Here is a 23,811-nt window from a genome sequence, read left to right as displayed (position 1 = left end):
TATTTTGGGGGTGGGCACCTTTCACTATATATTATTATGTCGGTTTAAGAAAAACAGGTATGCTTGACAAGAAATTGCTAATAGTGGCATCTTGTGGAATATGATTAAGACATTTCGAGATAGCGTTCCGTATCAAATAATTGGCTCGGTTTACTAAAGTATTAGGCCTGATAACGTTGTGGAGAACGTTTTTGTCCCAACGTTTTCTACAAAACGTTTGATAAAAAATAAGTGAGATCGACACAAGGATTTCATTGGCCAAAATAAATAAAATTCGGAGCCCAAAGTCTGTTTTTCCCCAACTAGGGCGTCCTTTTCACAACTCAAAAGCACTCACCCGTAATGGCGTGCGCGTAGGGAGGGGGGGGAGGTTGTCCCACCATAGGTGCTCAAATGAAATTAACCTAAAACCCGGAAACTACTCAAGATGCCATTCCTACAATCTTCCTCGTGTATGGATCTCCTCAAATTGAATAATATTAGTTCTGGTTAGGTTATTCTTAATCCTAAATCTAACATATATTTTTGCTGCCTTTATTTAAATATTTAAGTTCGGTCACTCTAATGTCAAAAAATAGTAATAAAATAAAATAAATTTCTCAACTACACAAGATGGAAAGACATTATTGTGTAGTACACAGTATCCATTCTTCCAACTGAAAGACACAACAATAATAATAATAACAATCTTAAACCCTTGGCTGCCTCGGTTTCATCTGAAGGACGGCTGGTGGCTGCCCTGTGTGTTCCAAAACCTCGTACACAAAACCATTGGTCCTATACTCCTATGTGTCTTAACCGCTGCTGTTTCTTTTTAACTCCCAAGTGGACTAAACTATGAGCCCAAAGTGAGCCCAAACTCAGCATTCAAACAAATGCTTCTAAATTCAATTATCTTTTTTTTTTTCAGTTAAGGCTAAAATCTTATGGCTTTTGAAAGTTAATACATGTCTTTTAACACTAGATGTGCACAAAAAAAGGGCCACTTTCAAAACCCGGTTTCATACCCGAACCTATATCCGGTTTTTGATCTTCGTGACCATACCCGAAATTTGTTTTGAAAAATACTAGTTTTGTGCGCCTCTATATTGCACAATAATGAACCAAACAAATTCTTATAACGTGCAATTATATCATTTCATTTAATAAATATACGATATGCAAATACATGTATATAAAATCACGATTGTATTTAACATATATAACAACGTTTTAATCCCATCAATAGGTTTGGGTAGACGAGTGAAGTTTAGTGAGAGTTTCTTGTGATCAAATCCACAAACTTCCTAAGTTCTTAAATTGCGCAAAATTTCAGGTATTACACTGGATCGTAACTTATATGTTATAGTGATTGAATTGAGCTTTTTGCTAGCGATTGCCCAACACATTCTTGATATCAAACAGGTCGGGCCACACTATCTTCCTCGTAGCTCAAGCGTTATTTCCGAACTTCGTAATTTAGAAAACTATATGGCCGTATAACGATTTGGTTTACTTATGAGGTTTAATCGGGTAAATATTAGTTAAGAAATGTACACGTCATCAAAAGGCAGTTGGCTTAGTGGTATCAAAGTGTTAGAAAAATGTGTCTGCTAAATGGTGGCGGTTTAAATCTCATAATAGATAAAAAGATGTAGATTTTAGAAGTAAGACTAGAAAATATGCGAGTAAGTCGTTACAAGAAAGAAAAGAAAAATAGACATGTCAATGTCAAAATTTACTCCATACAACCTCCTACAATGTTTTATTACAGAAAATAAATTATCATTAAAAAGATACAGTCAATTGTATACTTATATAGTTATATATCACACTCAATTATTACAAAATATTTTTGGAACAAAATATGTTTCAAGCCAAGAGCAGAAGTAACAGGCCGGCCCACCTCTAGGCCCAGCCCAAAGACCTTGTTTGTAAACTGTTAAATTATCAATCACCCCTTAAGTTTTCATACATCAACTCATTTATGCAAAAATTACAATCACACCCCTAGTAATATATTAAATTATCAATCACCCCTTTAGCTCAGTCGTTCTAGTTAACGTAACTCATCATCATCATCATCATCATCATCCAGCGTTTTTTATAACTTGTAAGTTAATCATGCTTGGGCCTAATCATGCTTTGAAGCAGCCACAATATAAGTGTATGATATATTTTTTTCTAATGTTTTAAGTTTTTGTTTAAACAGTTTGGATTTGATTTTACATTTTAGTTTTAATTTCGATCTAGTTTTCTTGTTTTTCCGTAGATGGAGATATCAGTATTTGCATGTGTATGCATGTGAATCTCGTGTTTGGTGTTTCATTTCAATTTGATCTTAAAAATGATAGCCTCGTGGACAAAACGTTTATTTCATTATTTACTAAAGTTGATGTTTTGTTTTTCAATTAGTAACGGATCGGTAAGAGAATGGAAACTCAATGTGAAGAACCTCATTACTTGACTCGCGCTTCAAACAAAAATCCCATAGAAACATGCTTTGAAAATGGTTTTGTTGAATTTATTCCATCAAATGGAAAAGTTGAATAGGTATAATTTAAATGTTGAACTTTGCACAAATGCTATAAATAATTTGACATTCAATCTTTTTACTGCTACAGACAAGATGGACATTTCAACATTAATTCTTGTAAATGTATGTGTACAATATAAGGAATTAAGTTTGATGTTGGAGACCACATGGGGTTGGTGGCAAGTCACATGTTGGGAGTCATGCATTATGTCTCCAACTGTGAAGATACAACATGAAATTATTGATCAAAATATGTTTCTTGACATGTATTGATCTTGCGTTAAACATCTATTATTAAATCAATTAAACATTAATATTTTACTTGAAATGTAATAGACTAATAGTTAACTTAAAATTGGAAATTGCTTAGCTAGAATAACTTGGATTAAAATGTAATGGACTCAATGGTAGGAACTACAAATGTATAGTTATTGCTTAGTATTATTATTAATAAGAAAAAAAGTTTGGAATTTAATAATTCAAACTATTACACATTGTCCAATAATTATCAATATTATCAATTTGATCATTGATAGTTTTAACTTTCACTGGAAATGATAATTGCAGTAGCATAATAATAAGAAATTTGCATCAATTCAGTATTTGGATAATAATAATAATAATAATAATAATAATAATAATAATAATAATAATAATAGTTGTCGTATTTGTTAAAATACCTCAGAACAAAAATAAGAATACAAACAAAAAGAATAATAGTAGTTGTATTCATTTAAATACTTCATAACAAAAACAAGAATAACCACATACAGTCAGTCACATACTATGATACACTATGAACACTATGATACGTGTAAGTTGTAACAAAGTAATTGCTTTCAATACGATACATATTTGCTACATTTTGGTACCACTTGGTAATCATCAAAACTACTACTTAGGCTGATCACTGTGGAGTGGACTTTTAAAGCCCCTTCATAGTGTCATACCATCGTCACGTCATTGTTACGTAGGTTTGTTGCTCTCTTCATAACGTCCCTCTATGATTTAATGCTCATTTACCATTATACATATACACATATATATATATATATATATATATATATGTGTGTGTGTGTGTGTGTATGTATTTGCTTGTGAGAGAGGGCCCACATATTCACCCCATAGTGTTGATCTTAGCGATCCCCACCACCCCGGGCGCGGACACCGCTAAGCTAACGCCCCTCGGCGGTTCTCAAACCCATGAGCGCCCTCTAGTCACGCCCAAACCGAACCGCCTTATATATTTACGTATATACATTAAAACACCGCATAAAATTACTAAGATTTATGTGAATTATTGTGTAATAAAGGGCCTATATCCACATGGCATCCATTTTATCCATGTATTTAATATCTGTATCCATGGACTCATGTATGCACACGTTCTTAAGATACTGTCCATACGCTAACAATGGGCCCACTTAATTAATCACAACATAGTTTTGAGGCCCATAGCTTTGTAGGAGTCATTGACTCGGTTTTACTTCATTACGTATCTTCGTAGGCCCACCATCGATGGACCACCAATGTCTCCTGTATACATATGTTCTAAACTTCTAAAGAGTTGAACACGCAAACAAAACCGGATTAGGCCCAAACTGGTTCGGTTTGAAACTAGTTTATAAATGAAAAGCGAAGCGGATCGGAACTAGCTTCAACGTATTATATAACTATTTTTTTCTAAAACCGGTTTTCGTGAACATACATTTGAACCGATTTCAAACCGTCGGATCAGATCAGATCCGGAAGACTTTCCCCTAGGGCGGAGGTGGGGGGCAGCCAAGCCTTAGTGGGCCCCAGGAATTTTTTTTAAAAATTATATATATTTTAAATAATATATTTACGGCATACATTCATTTATAATACGTAAAATGTTTGTTAACCGTAGATGAAAAACCATCTCAAGGCAATGCGGATGTCTTTAGTTTGACATCGGCAACGATATTTTTTAGTTTTATCACGTCATATATTTTCTCTTCCTTTCTTTTTTATCTCCCATTTAAAGGTTATCGCACATCGCTAGTGTAAGTAAATCTAGACTTTTTCATCAAGCCGAGATGGCTTGGTTTATAGATGAGCCAAGCTCGTGATTTTTTAGCTTGGTTTAGATTCGAGTCGAGATCGATCTGGTTTCGGATCCTGATCTTGTTTGGATTGGTTAGAAGATGTGACCCTAAGATTAAATGAACTTCACGGGTTATGTGTAGAGTTGATAACAAAATAGATATAGCATACAACTTTGTATATAATATTTATATTATATTTATGTGTACAGTATAATTACCTAGTATTGTAACGAGTTACAAGGGCATTTACGGGATATAAAATTTAATAACACGTGAACGAAGAGGAATAGAAATTTCTTGAACAGAATAGAACAATTTCAAATAGTTGATAGTTTATAGACTATGACATGAATATATAGAGAGAGAAGTTAAATTTTGTGTGAAAATAACAATTTCTAAACATACAACAAACGGACTATGCATAAACAGTATTTATGCTGATTTTCTTGTCTTTACTCACCTTCTCTTTATTTCACACCCATTAATAATTCAAATTTGAGTTCTCTTTCAATCGTGTTTGTATGTTTTGGATCTAGTCGCGGCTGGTAGAAACTCCTGGTTCAAAGCTCGCTCGGATTTAGCTCGGAAAATGCTTGCTTGATATGGCTAAGTTCGTAACGAGCCGGATTAGCCCGGTTTGGCTCGGATTATTTTACATCTAATATATTTTATTTTTATATATAATATATTATTAAGAAATGTTACAAAAAAAAAAAAAAAGAGGGAATACATCTCTCCCAAATTACAAATTCCGCTCAATGAGGGAATATATTATTTTGTATCCGTTTAACTTGTTATGAATTTATTTTGTATTTTGTATCAAGTTTGTAGCTTGGTTTCAAAACCGAGCGGAGCTAAGCCAGCGCGGTTTAAAATCAAGCCGAGCCCGAGCTTGCCTTAGCTTGACTCAACTCGGCTCATAAACAGCCCTACTGACCAGTCTTTTCACTTTTAATAAAATATATTTGTTGGTATTTAAAAAAAGGTTCTAACATCTATGAGTTTTAAAAATTAATAGATGCCAAAGCTAAGGCCATACTGAACTTGCATTGAAACTTTGAAAGAAATACAGACCATCAAAATATTTTTAAGAAAAAGGACAAAAACAAATTTGGTTATAAGTTTGTAATATGAATTTGAATTATGAGCAAAAGCTAATGAATATTAACCTCATATTTGGTAAATAGAAAACAAATCCGGACTTATCTTAAAAGTGAACAGTCAAGCAAAAAAAAGGTGAGCAGTATTTGGGCTTGGGCCATCTAATTTGGGCCTACAGGAGAGGGTCCACGTGCAGAAACACTTAAATCACGTGAGTTTAACGTGGCTTAGCCCAGCTATATGGTCCCACGTTTCGTGACACAAAGCCACAAAGTCAGGTGGAAAATGAAATGACACTTTTACCCCCCATCAGTTGGACCGACACATAAATTGGTTTGGCTTGTTTATTAAACAGTTTGAATGTATAAAAAAAAGTACATCAAAATTGCTACTTGTAAATCATGCTCATAGTGCTGTCACTTTTTTATTTTAATGTTTAATTGTTTTTTTTTTTGTTAAGTATTGCTTTTATCGGTATTACGTGACACCGGTTAGTGTATGCAAAAGGTTGATTAGCTTAACCAAAATCAAGAAACCGATCCAAATTCTGACAGTTCGGTTTTGTTTTAAAACCGAAAATTATGGTTTGGTTTTAATTGTACATCGCTTCCAAGCTGAACGGCACTATAAAACCGAACCATACGAAATTTATGTGAATGCATATCAATTTTTAGATTCGGCAGTTCGATCTATAATTAATCATTCAAGGACGTTGTATGTATAGTTCAAATTTATTAAGTGCAATTTCATGTATACCCCTACAAACTTGAAAAATGTTATATATTCTTACACGAAACTAAATACATTATATATGCCTTTAGAAATAAGTTAAAATATCGAATATACCCAAGTTATAAAATTTCATATATGCTCATCTTTAACTTCAAACTTTTCAATCTACACATTTTTAATTTTTTCTTACACATAAACAATTGTCTTAAAATATAAAATTGCTTACCATTTGATTATCACGCAATTAAAATAGTTTTCTCAAAATATTAGGTTGCTTATCTTTCAATTATGATGCAGTTATATCTTGTCTATCATCCGATTCAAGCGTATAAGCGATACATATTTGATTGTTTGTTTATAGTCATTGTTGATCAAAATCCAAATAAAAAGTATGATTTAAGCAAATATATTGAAAAGAATAGGATGTTTATTAGGTAAAAGTTCATTAAAGCTGGGTATGTATGATATATATTTAGTTTTGGTAAGGTATATATGAAAGCTTTCAAATTTTATGAATATAAATGAAATTAATATGTTGAGCCAAGAGCTTAATTTCCAAATTAATTATCAAGGTGGTTTACAAAAATTTAGCAAAAACTTATGGTATTGAGCCAATTTTTTCACGTCCAAATTTTTATGATCACAAACTTTTTAGGCTTAGATCTAGAACCAACCGAACCAAACACATACGACAAAATAAAAACCGAAAAATCAAAAACCGACTAACCAAAACACCCCTAAACACTTATACGAACTAAGTAGGTCTGTCTAGTGTAATGATTCACGAATGCCATATACTTTTCATTCTCCATTTTCTTCTTGGGAAGTTGTGGAATTGAATTCAACACATCCTAAGCTACAAAACAAAAAAAGTGAGAAATGTAAGAGTTGAGTCGTGCGTAAATGACAGCTTCATGTGCCTTTGTTTTCTTTTGATGAATCATTGTGTTTTGTTTGTGTTTCAAGGCATGTTTGGGATTGAGTTTGAAAAATGCTTATTGGCTTATTGATATTTTCAAAAAACTATTTTGAAAAGTCAGGATTTAGGGTTTTAAAAAAACTGTTTTTTAACCCTTTCAAAAAGCTAAAATAAAAAGGATTTTCATAATTGCTAAACACATTTTAGCTTATTGACTTTTTAAAAACGATAATAAGCCAATAAGCATTTTTTAAACTTAAACCCAAACATGCTCTCACTTTTCGACGTTTCAATTAATAAATGAACCAGAATGTTTGTATTGTAACTTGATGAAATTTGTTAAAATATGGGTTAGGTTCAAATAAGAAGTTTGATTTTCCTAAGAAGGCTAGGAAGGAGGGTATTGTTAAGGCTCGGATTTTCAGTATCCTCAGCAAACGTTATATTCAGAACAACTCCAAGATGCGGTATCCTTTAAGGTAACATGTATCCTAAATATGTTATATAACTAACACTTTGTCCGCCACTTTCCTTGTTTACCAGGTCAAAGGACTTATCAAGATTAACTGAAGATTCGGACTTGCCGTTATTAGGACGTGGCCAACAAGGAAAACGTGATTAATTGAAGAAGTTAACAGCTAATTGGATCCAGTCTCCTATTTCCTAAATTATAGGCAAAGTTTGTTGTACACATTTGATATAAATAGAGCTGCAAACTTCGATCAAAGGAAAAACACTCTAGCACTCGAGAACTTACTAGTACTCGCATTCTTTGTAATCACGATCAAAGTTTAAGCTCCACACTTGTAATCACCTTTATTATTAATAAACCGGTGGTGATAGTTTTCACCACCCGGGGTTTTTTTCTTGTTATCCTAAGGATAGCAGGTTTTTTCCCCGCAACAAATCTCTATGTTCATACTATCTTTACAAGCACCTAGTCCCGATTTACTAAATTGGTTACGAAATTACTGTTGTTAATTTTTGACCAAAACAATTTGGCGCCCACCGTGGGGCCACGGTGCTTTAATCCATTAAATCCGTTTATTTCATCTCCAATTAATTTTCACTCTCTTGACAATGCCTCACAACCAAAAACTAGTTCAGTCTTTGCTCTAGTGGTCACTACTGCTTCAAGTGTCAACCCAGGACCTCCACCATTGCCAAAGAAAAATATTCAACCTAGAGGAGAACTTCCACCATTCGCAGGATTCTCTACACGGGTAGATCCGGTTTTTCTAACAATGATATTTTTGCTTTGATGAAACAGGTCAAAACACACATGGAGCAGCAAGAAAAGACCAACTCGAGGCTATTCAAGGAGATTAAAGGAATCAAAAAGAAACCAGGGCAGGAGGCCACTCCAATCATGCCTAGGGTCCTTGATTTTGATTTTCCAGGATCATCTATCCTTCAGTATCCCGAATCCTTGGGGACACAATCAACAATGACTCTGTCTCAACAGCAATCAGAAAATGGAAAAACTTATCTTCCGGTATGCTCAGAATTACCTAGACTAACGAGGCCAGATTTCACCAACATGCAGCCTCGCTCAACCGTGCAAGTTGGCATATTCTCGTCAGGATCCCCCATGATGTCCTCTGAAGTGCATGTTAGAGATGACATCCCAATGCAGGCATCACCTTATCCTGAGGATACCCTCAATGGAGGAACTGGCCGTCAAGGCTTAGGATACCAGAGACCTAACCATGACCTCGGTAACAGTTTATTTAATACTAATTTATACACTAACCGTGGACATATGCAGGATAAGGGGATAACCCCCGAGATAGCCAGGGAACTGCAGAAAATGAAAGATATGATTTCCAGTATCCCAGGGTAATACGTCCCATAGCCGAAGTGCCCGCAGGAAGCCATAAGTTATCCAGATTTACTTGGCCTATATGCGACGTAGTAATCCCTAAGAAGTTTCAAACTCCCAGCATGAAGCTGTACGACGGCACTACGGATCCTGAGGAACACGTAGCTCAGTACAGAGAAAGCACGGAGATCAACCCCATCCCCATTGACATCAAAGAAGCCTGCCTATGCAAGGGATTCGGCTCAACATTAACGGGCCCAGCCCTCAAATGGCTATTGAGTGTTCCTTCCAACACTATTACATCATTTTCTCATTTGACTAATTTGTTCAATAATCAATTTTCTTGTAGTAGATCTTTTGAGAAAATGACAGGTGACTTATATAGAATTGTTCAGTGTAATAATGAATCCTTAAGGGATTACATAACCAAATTTAGCAGGGAAGCTTTAGAAATCCCCAACCTTGACATGGCAGCTGTTGTTGAAGCCTTCAAGATGGGATTAAGGAAGGATTCTCCTTTCTACAATGATCTTGTCATGACTCCATGCAGGAATCTTGATGAAGTCAGAAACAGGGCGTTAAGATACATTCGACTAGAGGATTTTAACTGAGTTAGACGAAAAGAACAAACGCTGAAGGATTTTGAAACGTAAAGGACAAAAAAGATCGATTTTAAATATCAGGGACAACGAGTGAAATTTGAGTGAAAGATAAAAACAATTTCTGTAATTCTGTCCTTACATTAATTTCAAAAACCCACTTACATAAAACCCACTTACATCTTCACTTATCTCCTACAACCACCACCGCCCATCGCCACCACAACCGTTACCCACCGCCACCACCTTGCCGGAAAAGTCTATCAAAATTTAGCCGGAAAATTTCACCGGAAAAGTCGTCGAAAAGTCACCAGAAAACAATCCCCACGAAAAATCACCGGAAAATTCACCGAAAGGTTGCCGGAAAAAAGTCACCGCAAAACGGCCGTAAAAAAACACAATGTTAAAAAACACAATGCAAAAAACACAATGTAAAAAAACTCAATTAAAAAAAAACACAACGATAAAAACAAAATAAAAAACACAATTGTATAACACAATGAAAAAAACACAATGAAAAATACTATTGTATTACACAATTTTGGTAAAACACAATTTTTAAAAACCCACCAATTTTTTTTTAATTTTTATATAACAATATGGTAGTCATATAAAAGATAAAAAGACACTCGTTATTATGATGAATTTGTTTTTCAATAAAAACGTCATAAAAAAGTTATGGACGTTTTAAAATGATGAGGGAAGTTTGCATGTGCCTTACATTTTGAGAGAGAAAGTCAATAAATGTGTTATTCCTTTTATGCTCTTTCCATTATGTTCACATTTGATTTTCTCCTAACTAATTTCAACCCTTCATGTTCAAAATCAATGGACAAGATTTCTTTTTATCCTTACTACAAAAACTACACTTCCTATTATAACCTAACCTGTTAAAATATTATATTATTTAATTATTTAAGATGTTCTATAGTTTTTTTTTCTATCATAAATGATCAAACATATACAAATTAGGGTTATTGGATTTTGATTTTCACTTGTTGCTCGAGAACAATCTTAACTAACAAAATATGTTTATCATTACTCCTAAATTTCAACTTATTTTCTTTTTTCAGTCTTAAACTAATTAGATTCTAACTCCGTTATTTTATTGTTGATGTGACGTTTTTTTTCCGAATGACGTGGCTTTTTTAGAAAAAATTAAAAAACTAAGCAAATCAAACCCATATTCATCCAGCCATCTTCATCTTCTTCACTCATAAAACCCTAACCTTCATTATCATCACCACGTAACCACCACCCACCTACAATCAGCAGCCACCTTCTGCAACCACCCACACCATCTTCAATAGCAATTGATTCTTTTTGTTTTTTGTTTTTTTTAATAAAAGGTGTAAGGGATTCACATTCTTTACACTCTCTATACCAACTTTTATAAAACAAAAAGATTGTCTTATTAATAAAATATCGCATTATATTAATCAAAAGTAATCTATATCTATATTACATTATAATAGAGATAGACATCTTTTCATCTCCCTCATTCTCTCTCCATCAAACACCCGTAATATTTATTGCTCTTTATGTTTTCCGGCAAATTTATGAAGTCCGGCGATGTTTCTTTAATACTCAGGTGACGTTCCTTTTCCTATTCCCTATCCTTTAATTGGTGTATGTTTCATGCTTCAATTGCGGCTATGTAACAGCCGTAACAATCTTCAATCTCCTCCTTCAATTGCTATTGGTATCCGTTTCATGGACATCTCTATGTTCGCCGGTCAAACAACTGAAACCAATATGCAGACATGCGATTTGTGATTCATGGGCTCTATCTATTACATCTTCAGTTTAGATGATATGTAGCAAGGTATGATATCAAAATTTGCTCCCCTTTAAATCGCCCCCTGAAAGGAAATATGCATCTATTTGATCATCATATTACACTTTAAATCTTTATATATATATATATATATATATATATATATATATATATCTCTTATAAGTTTACTAATTTTCTTTCTGCTTTCGAATCTGCATCAGGACTCGAATGACATAAAACCTTCCTCATCTCCAAAGTCCAAACACTCCTTTGAATGAACCATCACCAGATGTTGCGGGTATACTTTTGACTTTTGAGGTCAAATTTAACAGTTTTCAAAATCAGAATTATATGACTTTTGTGTTTAAATGCAGGTATAATTATTCAACATCTTCACAAAGTTTGGCAAATTGTGCTCTTCAAATGCTAGAAGAAACAAAATACAACTTTGACTATTTTATACTAGCAATAGAATAATTATTGTTTGGATTCGTGAAAACTCTAAAGAATTTTATATGGGTAATTAATATGCTCATTACATTTTTAGTTTGCCTTATAATTGATACAGGGAGCTATCAAGCATTGATGAGAAGAAATATAAGCCACTAAAACGGGTTACAGAACGGGAAATTTCTATGATGTTTATATACAAAAAGTTTGTGGCTTGGAGGTAGCATGGATTTAGCTCGGAAAAGCTCAAGCGATGCGACTCGACTTAAAACTGAGTAGAGCGGGTTCAGGTCGGTTAGAAAGCGACCTAACCTCGACTTAGTTTGTAGCGAGCCAAATTGGCTCGGTTTGACTTGCTTGTTGGCTCAGGCTAAAGGTATTTCTTTAGCATGTTTAATGTTTGTTAATGGTAGCATAGTGCTTGTGTGTTTGGGATTGAATTGACAACTAATGAAGTTAATTTATATACACAATAGCATACTAGAATGGGTGTTTGTTCAGAGTTTAGATAATTTTAAAAATGGCAATTTTATCATTTTGTTAGGTTTTCGGGCCAACAGAAAATGGCTCGATTGGGACACCATGATGAATGTTGCAACTGGTACATCGAGAGGGTTGGAGTTTTACAAGAAAAAATGAAGCATGCTTGTGGTTTCTAGAATGGGTGTTCGCTAGAAGTTTTGTTTAATTTTATTGTTGACGACTACACCCTTTTTTCCAGGTTACCGGGCCAACAGGAAACGACTCGATTGGAAATATAAAAGAGGGTTGGAGTATATACATGAAAAATTGAAGCCATTGATTATATATATCAAGATTTGAAAGATTCAAATATTGTGTTGGGTGAGGATATGATGCAAAGTTATTAGATTTCGGGTTGGCAAAGGCAGGCCCGCTTGGAGATAAATTTCATGTTTCAACCCGAGTCATGGAGACTTATGGTTATATGCATGACGATTCAACTCACATTTAAATCAGCTATATACAACTTTAATTTCTTGCTATTGGAGCTTATTACAGGCTGAAAACCAATTGATAATACAAGATCTTCAGCAAATCAAAACCTTGTTGCACGGGTATGTTTTTTTTTATATATATTATTTAGTTATGTTTTTCTTCCTAAGATGTTTATTTGAGGGAAAACTAACACAAGGGTCAACGTTTGACTTTTTAGAATAAATAGAATGTTTTTTATAAAAATTTGCAGGATGCATTTTCATTCAAATCGACGAATACCAAATATAGTCAAAATTTTGATAGAGTTTTTCTGATATTTATGATGCTTTTGGTCATTTGGCTTGGCTTAAAACTGAGTAGAGCGGGGGCTTTTGGTCATAACAAATGGGCTTTTTTTTAATCAAGAATTATGTCTTATAACCTGACCAACAAAACTTGCATTGCATGTTTAATGTCCACACTCTTCATAATTCCTCTCTTAACAACAACAACAACAACCAAGTTTCATTTTCATTGTTGTTCTATGTTTATATTATTGCATTGCGTGAATATATTTATGACGACTTGAAACGGTATACAAAGCTTGTTTACTATTTGACAATTTCTTAAAAATTGATTATTGAAGCTAATATTTAACCTTTTTTAACATACGCAACCGTTGCTTAAAGATAAATGATGCTAGGGAAGATGGCGGACCATGTTCTAAAATGTGAATATCTTGTACGAGGACTCTATCAAGCACTAGCAATAGCTGCAATGTGTGTTCAAGAACGACAAAACATGAGACCTGCTGATGTGGTTAGTGTTCTTAATTATTTGGCATCGCAACGGTATGATCCATCAACTAATCTTGTTCAAGCTTCTAGAAGGTATTCGCGTGATCAACGGTATATTGATGATAATGTAATCGATGTGTAAACGTTGACGAGTAGTTTTGTGTTTTGTTAATACGGGAAGGGCGTTTGGTGTTGTTTTTTATTTTTTTGCATCGTGACGAAGTTGGTAACTAAAATATTTGACATTGTTCATTGGTTTAGGATAGAAAAGTTAGACTGACATCATATATGATATATTTTCCTTTTTTTTTATTAAATAAAGTTTTATAATATTTGATCAAAAGACCTATTCACTTTATTACCTTACATAATAGTTGTGAGTTGTGATTAAATTGTTATATAAAGTGTAATTCATATTTGAGGAAAACAAATATCCTCTACCAATTGCAACATGTTCCCCATAATCTGTATGACAACAAATATAATTAACAGATGTCAAAAAAATTTGGTGTTTGTTTTCAGGAAAATAAGGGACAAGATATGAAGTAATAGTTGTACTATATAATATATAACATTAGGTTCTGGTATTTTATTGAATTACATGTAAATCTATTGCTATGGTACCACGATATGAGGGACAAGATAGGAAGTGATACTTGTACCAACGGAATCCTTATTGTGTCCCCGTCACAACGCACGGGCATACCTACTAGTATATTTTGATTGGTAATTACATTTAATCATCATTTCTTGCAAGAACCTTTGTTCTATTAACAGGAAAAAGAAATACATTATTTTAAACAATCGAAATAAAAAAAATTCTTTAATATTTCTTATGATGACAAGGATAGTATATTACGTTACACACACAAACACAACCTTACAAACAGAAAACTCTTCTCTTACAGAATGCTCCATCATTTACCACCAAACACGTCAACATAAATGTTCCAGAAACAATGATGATAAAAAATGACAATAAAAATAAACTAAATAATTGGTGATTGATAGTTTGATACTACACTAGTTCTGAGCAAAATAAGTTACATCCGTGATATTGAACGTGGCTTGTGTTTACATGTTGAAAACGATATTAACTAAATTATGCGAGACACGTAAACCCAAAATTATGAAAGATATACGAACACAAACCTTACTCGTGTAATCATTAATATACACTATTATTTGTGAGTAGCAAGCATCATATCACTAGACTACTAGGCCACGGGTAATAATGGTTATAAGGATAATTAAGAAGACTACTTGTGCAATCTATTTATTTTTATTTTTTTACTTATTGCTACTAACAATTATGAATTTACATCAAAATATATGTGTATAAAGAAATTGTGTTTTAAACTAAATACAACAAAGTAACATTTATCTTTTAAAATACAAAAAAAAATGTGTTATAAGATTTAAAGCAGTTATGTTTATACTTTATAAACATAAGAAGTGAGGCGACATTTTGATTCGATAATGGTTTGTATGGCCAAACGTGTATCTTAATTTGACTCGTTAGTGACATGATGCCGTGGGATAAACTAAAACATATACTTCATGTCATGTCATGTCTGAAATTCACACCACAAACCAACAAATGTATGCGTACCAGAAATAACCGGAACAATTTAACCTGATTACGTACTTGTAATATAAGACAACAGCTACTAGATAGTAATATGTAGAACTAGACAGTAATATGTAGAAGTGAATAACATATTCACTCTCTTGGTGTTCTTATAAAAACAACTTAATAATTTTATACAATTATTAATTACTTTTATGATTTGGTCAAGAAAATCAACAAGAAACCCTACGCTTGATCTTGCCTAATATCCTACACATATATTTTTTTAAATATTTGCCGGCTTTTAATAAATGTTAGTATGTTGTTGGTTGCAAATGTGGTATAAGTGCACCCCCACCCTCACCCTCACCCTCACCCTCACCCTCACCTTCATGTGACCGACCACTAACATATGATTGACCCTCTTTGCTCTTTCCATGTCGTCTTTAATATGTATATTTGTATATATTGGAAATAGGTCCATGGGCTCTATACTAAACCCTAATACTATATTAAACCCTAATACTATATGTTCCAATAGTATATATGCATAACCACCATCCACAGACAACAATGAATCGTCCATCTAGCTGTCTTCTAGCTAGTTGTTTCTTTCAAAATAGTAATATATAATAAAAAAAAAATATGGGACCTCAAGGTCTAGGACTTGAGATTATTGAACTTAGACTTGGCCTACCTGGCACTAGTGGCGGCGATGAGAGAAGCGAGAAGAAGAGAAACGTGAATACGGTTGTCGGGTGGCCACCGATGTGTTTGTATAGGCAGAAAGTTGAGAGAAAAGTGTATGTGAAAGTGAGCATGGATGGTGCACTTTTTATTAGGAAGGTTGATTTGAGTTGTTGTAAAGGGTATATGGAACTTGGCATGGCTCTTGAGAAGCTCTTTGGGTGTTATGGAATCGGTATGTTATTGTTAACTTCTCTTTAGTTAGGTGTAAAATTGTTTCCAAAAGACCAACACGTACGTACATAGAAGTAGAGAATACCAAACCTGTTATTTTATGTAAAATGCTAACCTAAGTGTCATGGTTAATTTAGACTTATTCTTTGAAACAGTTAATGATTGATGGTTAGTTTTTTTAAAGGGATATGATATTCGTACAGCCTCTCAAAACTCACACACCCTACATACGATCGTATACGATAGTATGGAACCCCACATGAAAGGGTGTGCGGATAAGTCAAAGGTGTGTGGATAACCAGAGCCTTTTTAAATAGTTCTTTAATAGGAATAGGTATTACGGTTGCTATAAGAGTTGCATATTGTACAAGTGGCAAATGAATGTAGTTGCTAATCTGTCATCTGTTTGTGATCCGTAAATGATTTGTCGGTAAATATGTATGTGATCGACCTTTATTGGTGCTTGGGATATCCGTCGTTGTTTTGACAGCGATGCCATTATTAGAGATTTGCCTTTAATGTTCCCACAAATGATCCTTCGATAAAGGTCGTTGGTGGTACACTGGCGAAGTCTTCACATAGTGTCGTTTATCAACGGACTTTTACTGACAGATTATTGATCGATGGATCTTACCTTCATTGAGTGACTACTCCTGTCACAAAGTCATCTGATTTGTAGTTTGTATGATCTTTATTCATGGTGTCTCTCATTTGCATGACATAAAAAACGAAATGGCATGCAAAAATACTAAAATAGGTTAGTTGTATAATAAGATAGTTATTTCTACAAGTCATGATTCTTTATTAAGCAGTAAGCGCTGGCAAATTAGTCATGAGTGGTACGTTACCCTTGAGCATGCTAACAATGTTGAGTGGTAGCTAAGAGTAGTACTAGTAATGAAGTTTCTGGTTAGAATTTCCACTTAATCAAGCACAAATGTTGTATCATTTCATGAAGAGTTGCAATGATAATTCACCTGATTTTCATAGAGAATTCAATTCTCACTCTTAAAATAACTTTACTTTTTTTTTTACCTGATTATAGTGTAATTATTTAGCAAGATCAATGAATGATGTAGGTGAAGCAATGAAGGAAGAAAGTGAGAGTTGTGAATACATAGCAATATATGAAGACAAAGATGGGGACTGGATGCTTGTAGGGGACGTCCCTTGGGTGTAAGTTTCAATTCCTATTCATACTTTATTTTATTCTCTTTAATTTAGAATGTAACATAATCGTTGTCATTTTGTGCTCATCCATTTCCACTTCCTAATGGTCCCGATCCCACTTTTACAAACATTCCAGCCGTTAAAATACTTGACAAATAATTTCAGTAAGTGTTTAGATATGTTACTTTCACATTCTTTTATATATATACGGCACTTACTAGGATAAGAAAATATATATTATGATAAATAATTTAAAACTAAACATGGTTTTATTTCAACTATGCAATCAAGGATTGAATTGATATTATAACTCAGACAATAAACACACATGAATATACGGGATAACGTTCAATATTATTATCAATGATATATAACTCAAAACATTGATTAAAAGCATTCGCTCTTATGAAATCCTAACTCGGTGACATACATTAATAATGCTAACACAACTTTGCTAACAAGAAATCTAATAACCATAACATGATCATTAATAAATTCATTAACCACCCCCCCCCCCCCAACACACACACACACATATTAAGCCCGGCCACAACTAACTTGTTAAAGCTACTTGGGATTTCCATCCCTAAAATTCTCGAGTTGGACCGTTTTCTTGAGCCAAACAACAATTGAGCTAGTATGTAGCTGCATGATAAATTCTAGTTTTTCTTCTAACACTTGATACATTAACCCTCTAGTGATCAAAATTCATCAGATTTTGGTCTTAATAAAGTTAAAAGTGTTTTCTAAGAACATTGTTGAACCATCTTATAGCCGGTAGAAGGAATTTTGTTGTAACTCTGACCAATAAGTTATGGTTTATCACTGAACCAAGTCTATGATAAAATGGTTTGTTTTCTATGAAAAAATGATTTAAGAAGAGTATGTTTTCTTTATTTTTTTTAATCAGTTATGATTTAGTTTTCTAAGTACATTAAAGAGTATTGATAGTGTCTTTTATGCCAATTCACCTTTCTTATTGCTTTCAAGTATTTAAAAGTAATTCTTTTTGCACCAATTTATGGAGAAATCTAGATGAAGGTGATGAAAATGACAAATTTGTCATGATGTTGGTTGTTCTCGAATAACCATGCATTTCACCTTACGAAATTTTCTTGGTTACATAAGTTTATAGTCCGGTAACATGTTCTCATGATAAAAAGAAATACGTAAATCAGGCTTCTCATCTTGAAATGTGTAGTAGAGACATCAACACGACGATATTGACATATTGTAACTATTAATATGCTATTATACGTAATCTTCGTTGTTCAGATAATGTTAATATATTCTAATGATGAAAGTAATAAATGATGGCAGGATGTTTACAGAAACATGCAAGAGACTAAGGATTAAGAGAAGATCATATTCTAATGGAATCGGATAGCATGGAATCAACAATTAGTTAATGATGCAAATACATCAAATTTATCAAATTTATCGATTGTGTTCTGGAGGTATCTTTGTTTTAAAAAAGATGATTAGCATGCTTAATGATGCTTTTGTGGTTTAATTTGATTGGGACTATGATGAACCATAACCATAAGGCAATATGTAGCCCACCTGTTACGTTTTTACTATTTCTTATTTAGAAAACTTGATTACTATTGTAAGAAACTAAGTTGTAGAAAGCGCTTCTTTCGACGCTATTCGATTATAAGTTGTAGTGAACCACTAGCCTTGAAATTTAAAAGGTTATCTATATTTGAAACAAATTGATAAATCAAAGGTGCAAGAGATGAACCTATACAAGTTTGAGAGAAGTATTGCTATTATTAACTTTTTTTTCACATGCATCTTATGTATATTATGCTGGTTCCACTTATAGTTTGAAGGAAATAACTACCAAGATATTACTCAACCAGAAACATACATACAATGAAGTATCTTCAATAATATATTAGCAAATATTAAGTATTTATCGAAGCGCCTTTAGCCTAACAATATCAAGCCAGATGTATAGTATAACGTGCTGTTTGTTTTTCTAGAAAAGGTTTCCGCATGCTCTTTTGTCTATGTCATGCAGACTATACGCAGACATTGCCATCTGCAGACTGTTTGTTTTCTCGAATACGTTTCATTAAAAAAACATTTACGCAAGCTCTTCTTGATGCAGACTTTACCCATCCACTTCTGAGATCTTATAAGGTCTGTAGAGGGTTAAAACACCACGCCCTACCAACACCAACTGTCCACCACCACCCACCTACCGTTTGCCACCACCACCATCCACCACCCACCGTTTGCCATCACCACCGTCCACCCACCACCACCGTCTACCACCACCAATGTCCACCACCCACCACCACCGCCACCATCGACCACCACCACCCACTGTCCGCCACCACCATCCACCACTACCACTATCACCATCCAGCAGCAGCACCACCCACTACCACAGTTTGTACACCACTACTAGGGATGAGATTGGGATGGTATCGGTACCGACCGGTACCGATACCGAAATTCAGGAATTGTTGGTACCGGTACCGAAATTTCGGTTCGGTACCGGTACGGTACTGGTACGGTACCAGTAATTTCGTGAAAAATTTGGGAAATACCGTACCGGTACCGGTACCGTACCGATACCGAAAACTCAAAACTTGGTACCGTTCGGTATCGAAGGTACCAAATCGGTACCGAATTCGGTACCGGTACCAATCGGTACCCGTACCGAAAACGCTCATCCTTAACCACCACCAGTTTATTTTAGCAATCTAGACGTTAAAAAACAAACAAGCTTCTTTTTGCAGACTGCAGAAGTCTAGCTCACCTTTTCTTCTACAGATGTCTGCAGACGTGATCCGCAGACTATGACGCAGAAGCAAAAGGTCTTCAAAGAACTTTTGTTTAATAAAGCTTCTTGGTCTCATTTCATTGGAACATTAGCTCTTCCAGAGCACTCTCTTAACTTAACTATCTACTAGGGAATCTTATCTAAAGCCTACGATATTTGACTTCTCTCTTTTGAGATGCTTCTAGTGTGCTTCAGGGGCGACTCGTAGAGTAGACAGCGAGCTCCGCTTGAACAAAAAGCAGCAAACGGTTTTGCTACTCTAGGACATCAACACCAACTCAGGCTCCAGCCCTAACTTTACCTTTAGAAGAAACTTATAATTAGGCTTCAGCTCTAGCTCTAGCTTAGGCTTCAAGCATAGAATTAGGCACCAGCCTCGGCCTAGGCATCGTTAGTTAAGCTAAGAGAGTGCTCCGGAAGAGCTAATGTTAAAAATGATTTCCCTTTCTTTCACCGAGATCCTTCCCAGTAAAGCGCGACGTGTTCGAATTCTGATCGCTTTACGCGAGAAAGGGGGGCCACCCTCTAAGCCTAAGTATTCCTCAATGACCAACTAGTATCGCCTCGCCGCCCAGCTCTAACAGCAGGCCCTTTCTTTTGCAACAGATTTCCCTCTGAAAAAACAAACAGTACCTAAGTGTTGCTCATAAGTGGTTGAAGGTTCTAGTATAACGGTGGTGGTTAATGTAGATTTAGAAGTACGTTTAAATGGTGTATGAATTGGTTGTTCTGAAAAAATAATTAAGTGTTTAGTATTTAATAGAGAAGTCCTGGCTGTTGTATTTGTTGGTTGTAAACTATCGGGCGGACGATTTGCTCACGATTTTGTTAGTATCTTGCTATACTGTTTTGATGGTTAATGAAAGTTTTTGATGGTTAAAAAAATTTCAGTCTCATAGACCACGTGTATTGTGACGGAAAAATCGAAAAATATCATGTCTCAAATCTCGCCAAACTTATTTAAATACTAACTTGAGATCGACTCGAAAAAGATGTTGGATATATTTAGTGATACATTGTAAATAATAATAGACTTATGAACACAAGATCAGACTACTATCAACTATACTCTTTTTATGTTGTTATAACTTTTTTTGCCGCATTATCATTTAACTATTTGTTACGTGAAATAGGTGAAACATCTTGAAATTATTTTGTTTGAAAAAACTTTAAATATATTAAAAAGTAATAATGCGATTATCGTGTCGCTGGTACAAATGACAGAATTATAAAATAACAAAATTTCAATAAACGTAATTTTACATTTTAGTCATTATTTTTTGCTTAATAAACATGAGTTGGTAATGGTCCAGATTAATTAAAAAACAAATAAAAAAGAAAACCCTCCTTATAAAACCGACGAACAAACAAGACCACATGCCGGTCTCTTTGGGTCCCATATCAAATGAACGTTAATGTATTCAAAAATATATTGATGACGGGTGTCGGTTCAGGATATTCATATATAACTAAACTTCAGCTTTGAACAATTGAACAAACCATATGAGCTTCGAATGTACAACATACACCTGGACATATGATGAAGGGCTTAATTTGTATTCGGATGAATGTGCAATAATGAATGGCAACTTCCAATACACCAACACATATGCACAACTAAGATAAGCATATGGTCGCTTGTGTCCTGACACGGTGACACGAACCTTGATATAATATTACCAAAGTCATGCTTATACATCAGAGAAATGTAAGCACGCATCACACTCAGCTAGTAAGGCGACATTAAATGCATAAACCAACTATTTCATGAGAATAAATATAAGCTTATCAACCAGGTTTATTCTTTCTTCACTCAATCACACTCATTTGTTACTCTCAACATACCATACTTTTTTTTTCTACAGAAGTATTGAACTTGTAACATAGCTATATTTTTGGTTTCCTTTGTTATAAGAAGTGTATCGAAATTGATCGAGATCTCTCTCACCATAACACGCGGTCTCCTCCCGCTAGTTACTTTTAATCAATGTTTAAAAAGAACTGCAACTCTTTAAATAAGGTTGAGATTTTGAGTTATGAGGTGTTGATGATTCATTAGCCAATAGTTTGTCATTAAAATTTATCACACTTTGAGGAGAATGTTATTCTATTTTAATTGATATTAAAATTAATTTTCCTTAAAGTATTCAGATTACATCGAAACATAAGGTAAGCAGGCAACAAGTTGCGTCGCTACCCCTTTTTGAATTGCAAAACTCAATCTTTTAAAAACTACATTTGCGGATCTTGGAGTCATAACATTACTATGCATGACTCGTTGGACACGAGTAAGTAACTCCACAGCTTCAGACGCAAGGAAACCAAAAGTGTCAAAAGCAAAAGGAATAAACACATGTTGGTTGTCAAGACACGCCTTCTCATGTTTGGTCACCTTGCCTGAAGTAGCTTTTAAAGCGGCTTGACCGGCTGTAAAACCACTACTCCCTAAGTCCACCAGAGGGGAAACCCCTGTCAAATCCACACAAGCATGTTTTCCTCCTATCCATCCAAACACCAAAATTTAGTCGGTCGAAGAGATGATCTTCCCTCCGACGGGTCAGTCAGGAAATTCACAGGTGTTTCTTTCTTAACAGAAATTCCGGCCCGCCTAAGTATGTCAAAGAGCACATCCCTAACCAGATCGTGTCAATACTTGAACCCCTGGAGCTCTTTACAATGCAACGAGTGCTCCCCGTATGAGTCTAAACACGCCTTACGACAAACAGGATATATCTCATCAACCGGGAATAGAGGAATCATGAGGCGATACTTAAGGATAGTACGATACTCCACTGGAGACATATGTTGGCCTAACCCATCTATAGGGATAGCAAGAAGAAAATCTTGAGCATGTGGTGCTTGTAGACACTCAAAAATGGCTTTTTGTCTACTTGTCATGTCAAAGTGTGACTCCATATCGTGAACAATTTTACTAAAAAGAGCGCTCGCCAATGCATGTTGGGCTTTAGAGGGGCGGTCTCTTTGTTAGTGAAACTGCTAAAATCGACGCTTGGAATCATATCACGAAGACAAGCCAATGCACAAGAATAATCAGAATCCATCCCACATATACCACTGTCTCGCAAAATGTGATCCTAAAGCACCCACGATTGGGCTCTCGAGGCCACAAACGCATAGATGGAAGCCTCTACTATCGAATACAACCCCAAACCCCCATTCTTAATGGGTAAGGAAGCAAGTCGCCATTGTAGATCTCCAAAGAAAGGACCTCCACAAACTACAATGTCCTCGATCACCTCACGTAATCCCTTGTCAAAAAACAATGCTGCCTCTATCATGTGTACAGGTTGGCATGTTCTCAAACTGAAGAAAAGTTTAGCAATACCCATACATGATAGAAGCAAAAGTAACTCACTCTGCGGGTCACCAAGTTTTGGGAGAAGACACATCAAATCAACGGCATTAGTGGCTCTCTTCTTTGCCAACCCCCTAATAAACCCAGAGTCTTTACTAACAGCTCCCCCAAGAAGCTTCACCCCTAATAATGGTCTCCCAATGTCAGCAGGGAATAAACCGTCACGAGACTTGGTACCATCACAAGAAAGCCAAAACAGCTCAGTTTTCTTAATATTCAGTTCAAGACCCAAAGTTGGACCTGTCACCTTAATGATATCC

The 23,811-nt window shown here is 34.8% G+C and overlaps 1 protein-coding gene and 1 pseudogene across 1 annotated transcript; one reads left to right on the top strand and one right to left on the bottom strand.

Annotated features, from left to right (window-relative positions):
* The window catches only part of LOC143625673 (uncharacterized), a 192,273-nt pseudogene that overhangs the window by 45,732 nt on the left and 122,730 nt on the right, over window positions 1-23,811 (bottom strand).
* Window positions 15,933-18,765, top strand: LOC143625633 (auxin-induced protein 22C-like). Its single transcript, XM_077095916.1, has 3 exons — window positions 15,933-16,209; window positions 17,288-17,384; window positions 18,699-18,765. The coding sequence occupies exons 1-3, from the start codon at window positions 15,933-15,935 to the stop codon at window positions 18,763-18,765; spliced, it is 441 nt and encodes a 146-aa protein (XP_076952031.1).

The sequence above is a fragment of the Bidens hawaiensis genome, unplaced genomic scaffold (genome assembly GCF_021521415.1).
Source record: "Bidens hawaiensis isolate Kalapana, Puna unplaced genomic scaffold, B.hawaiensis_p1.1 tig00004192_1, whole genome shotgun sequence".
Lineage (NCBI taxonomy): Eukaryota > Viridiplantae > Streptophyta > Magnoliopsida > Asterales > Asteraceae > Bidens > Bidens hawaiensis.
This window is presented reverse-complemented; position numbering and strand designations above follow the sequence as displayed.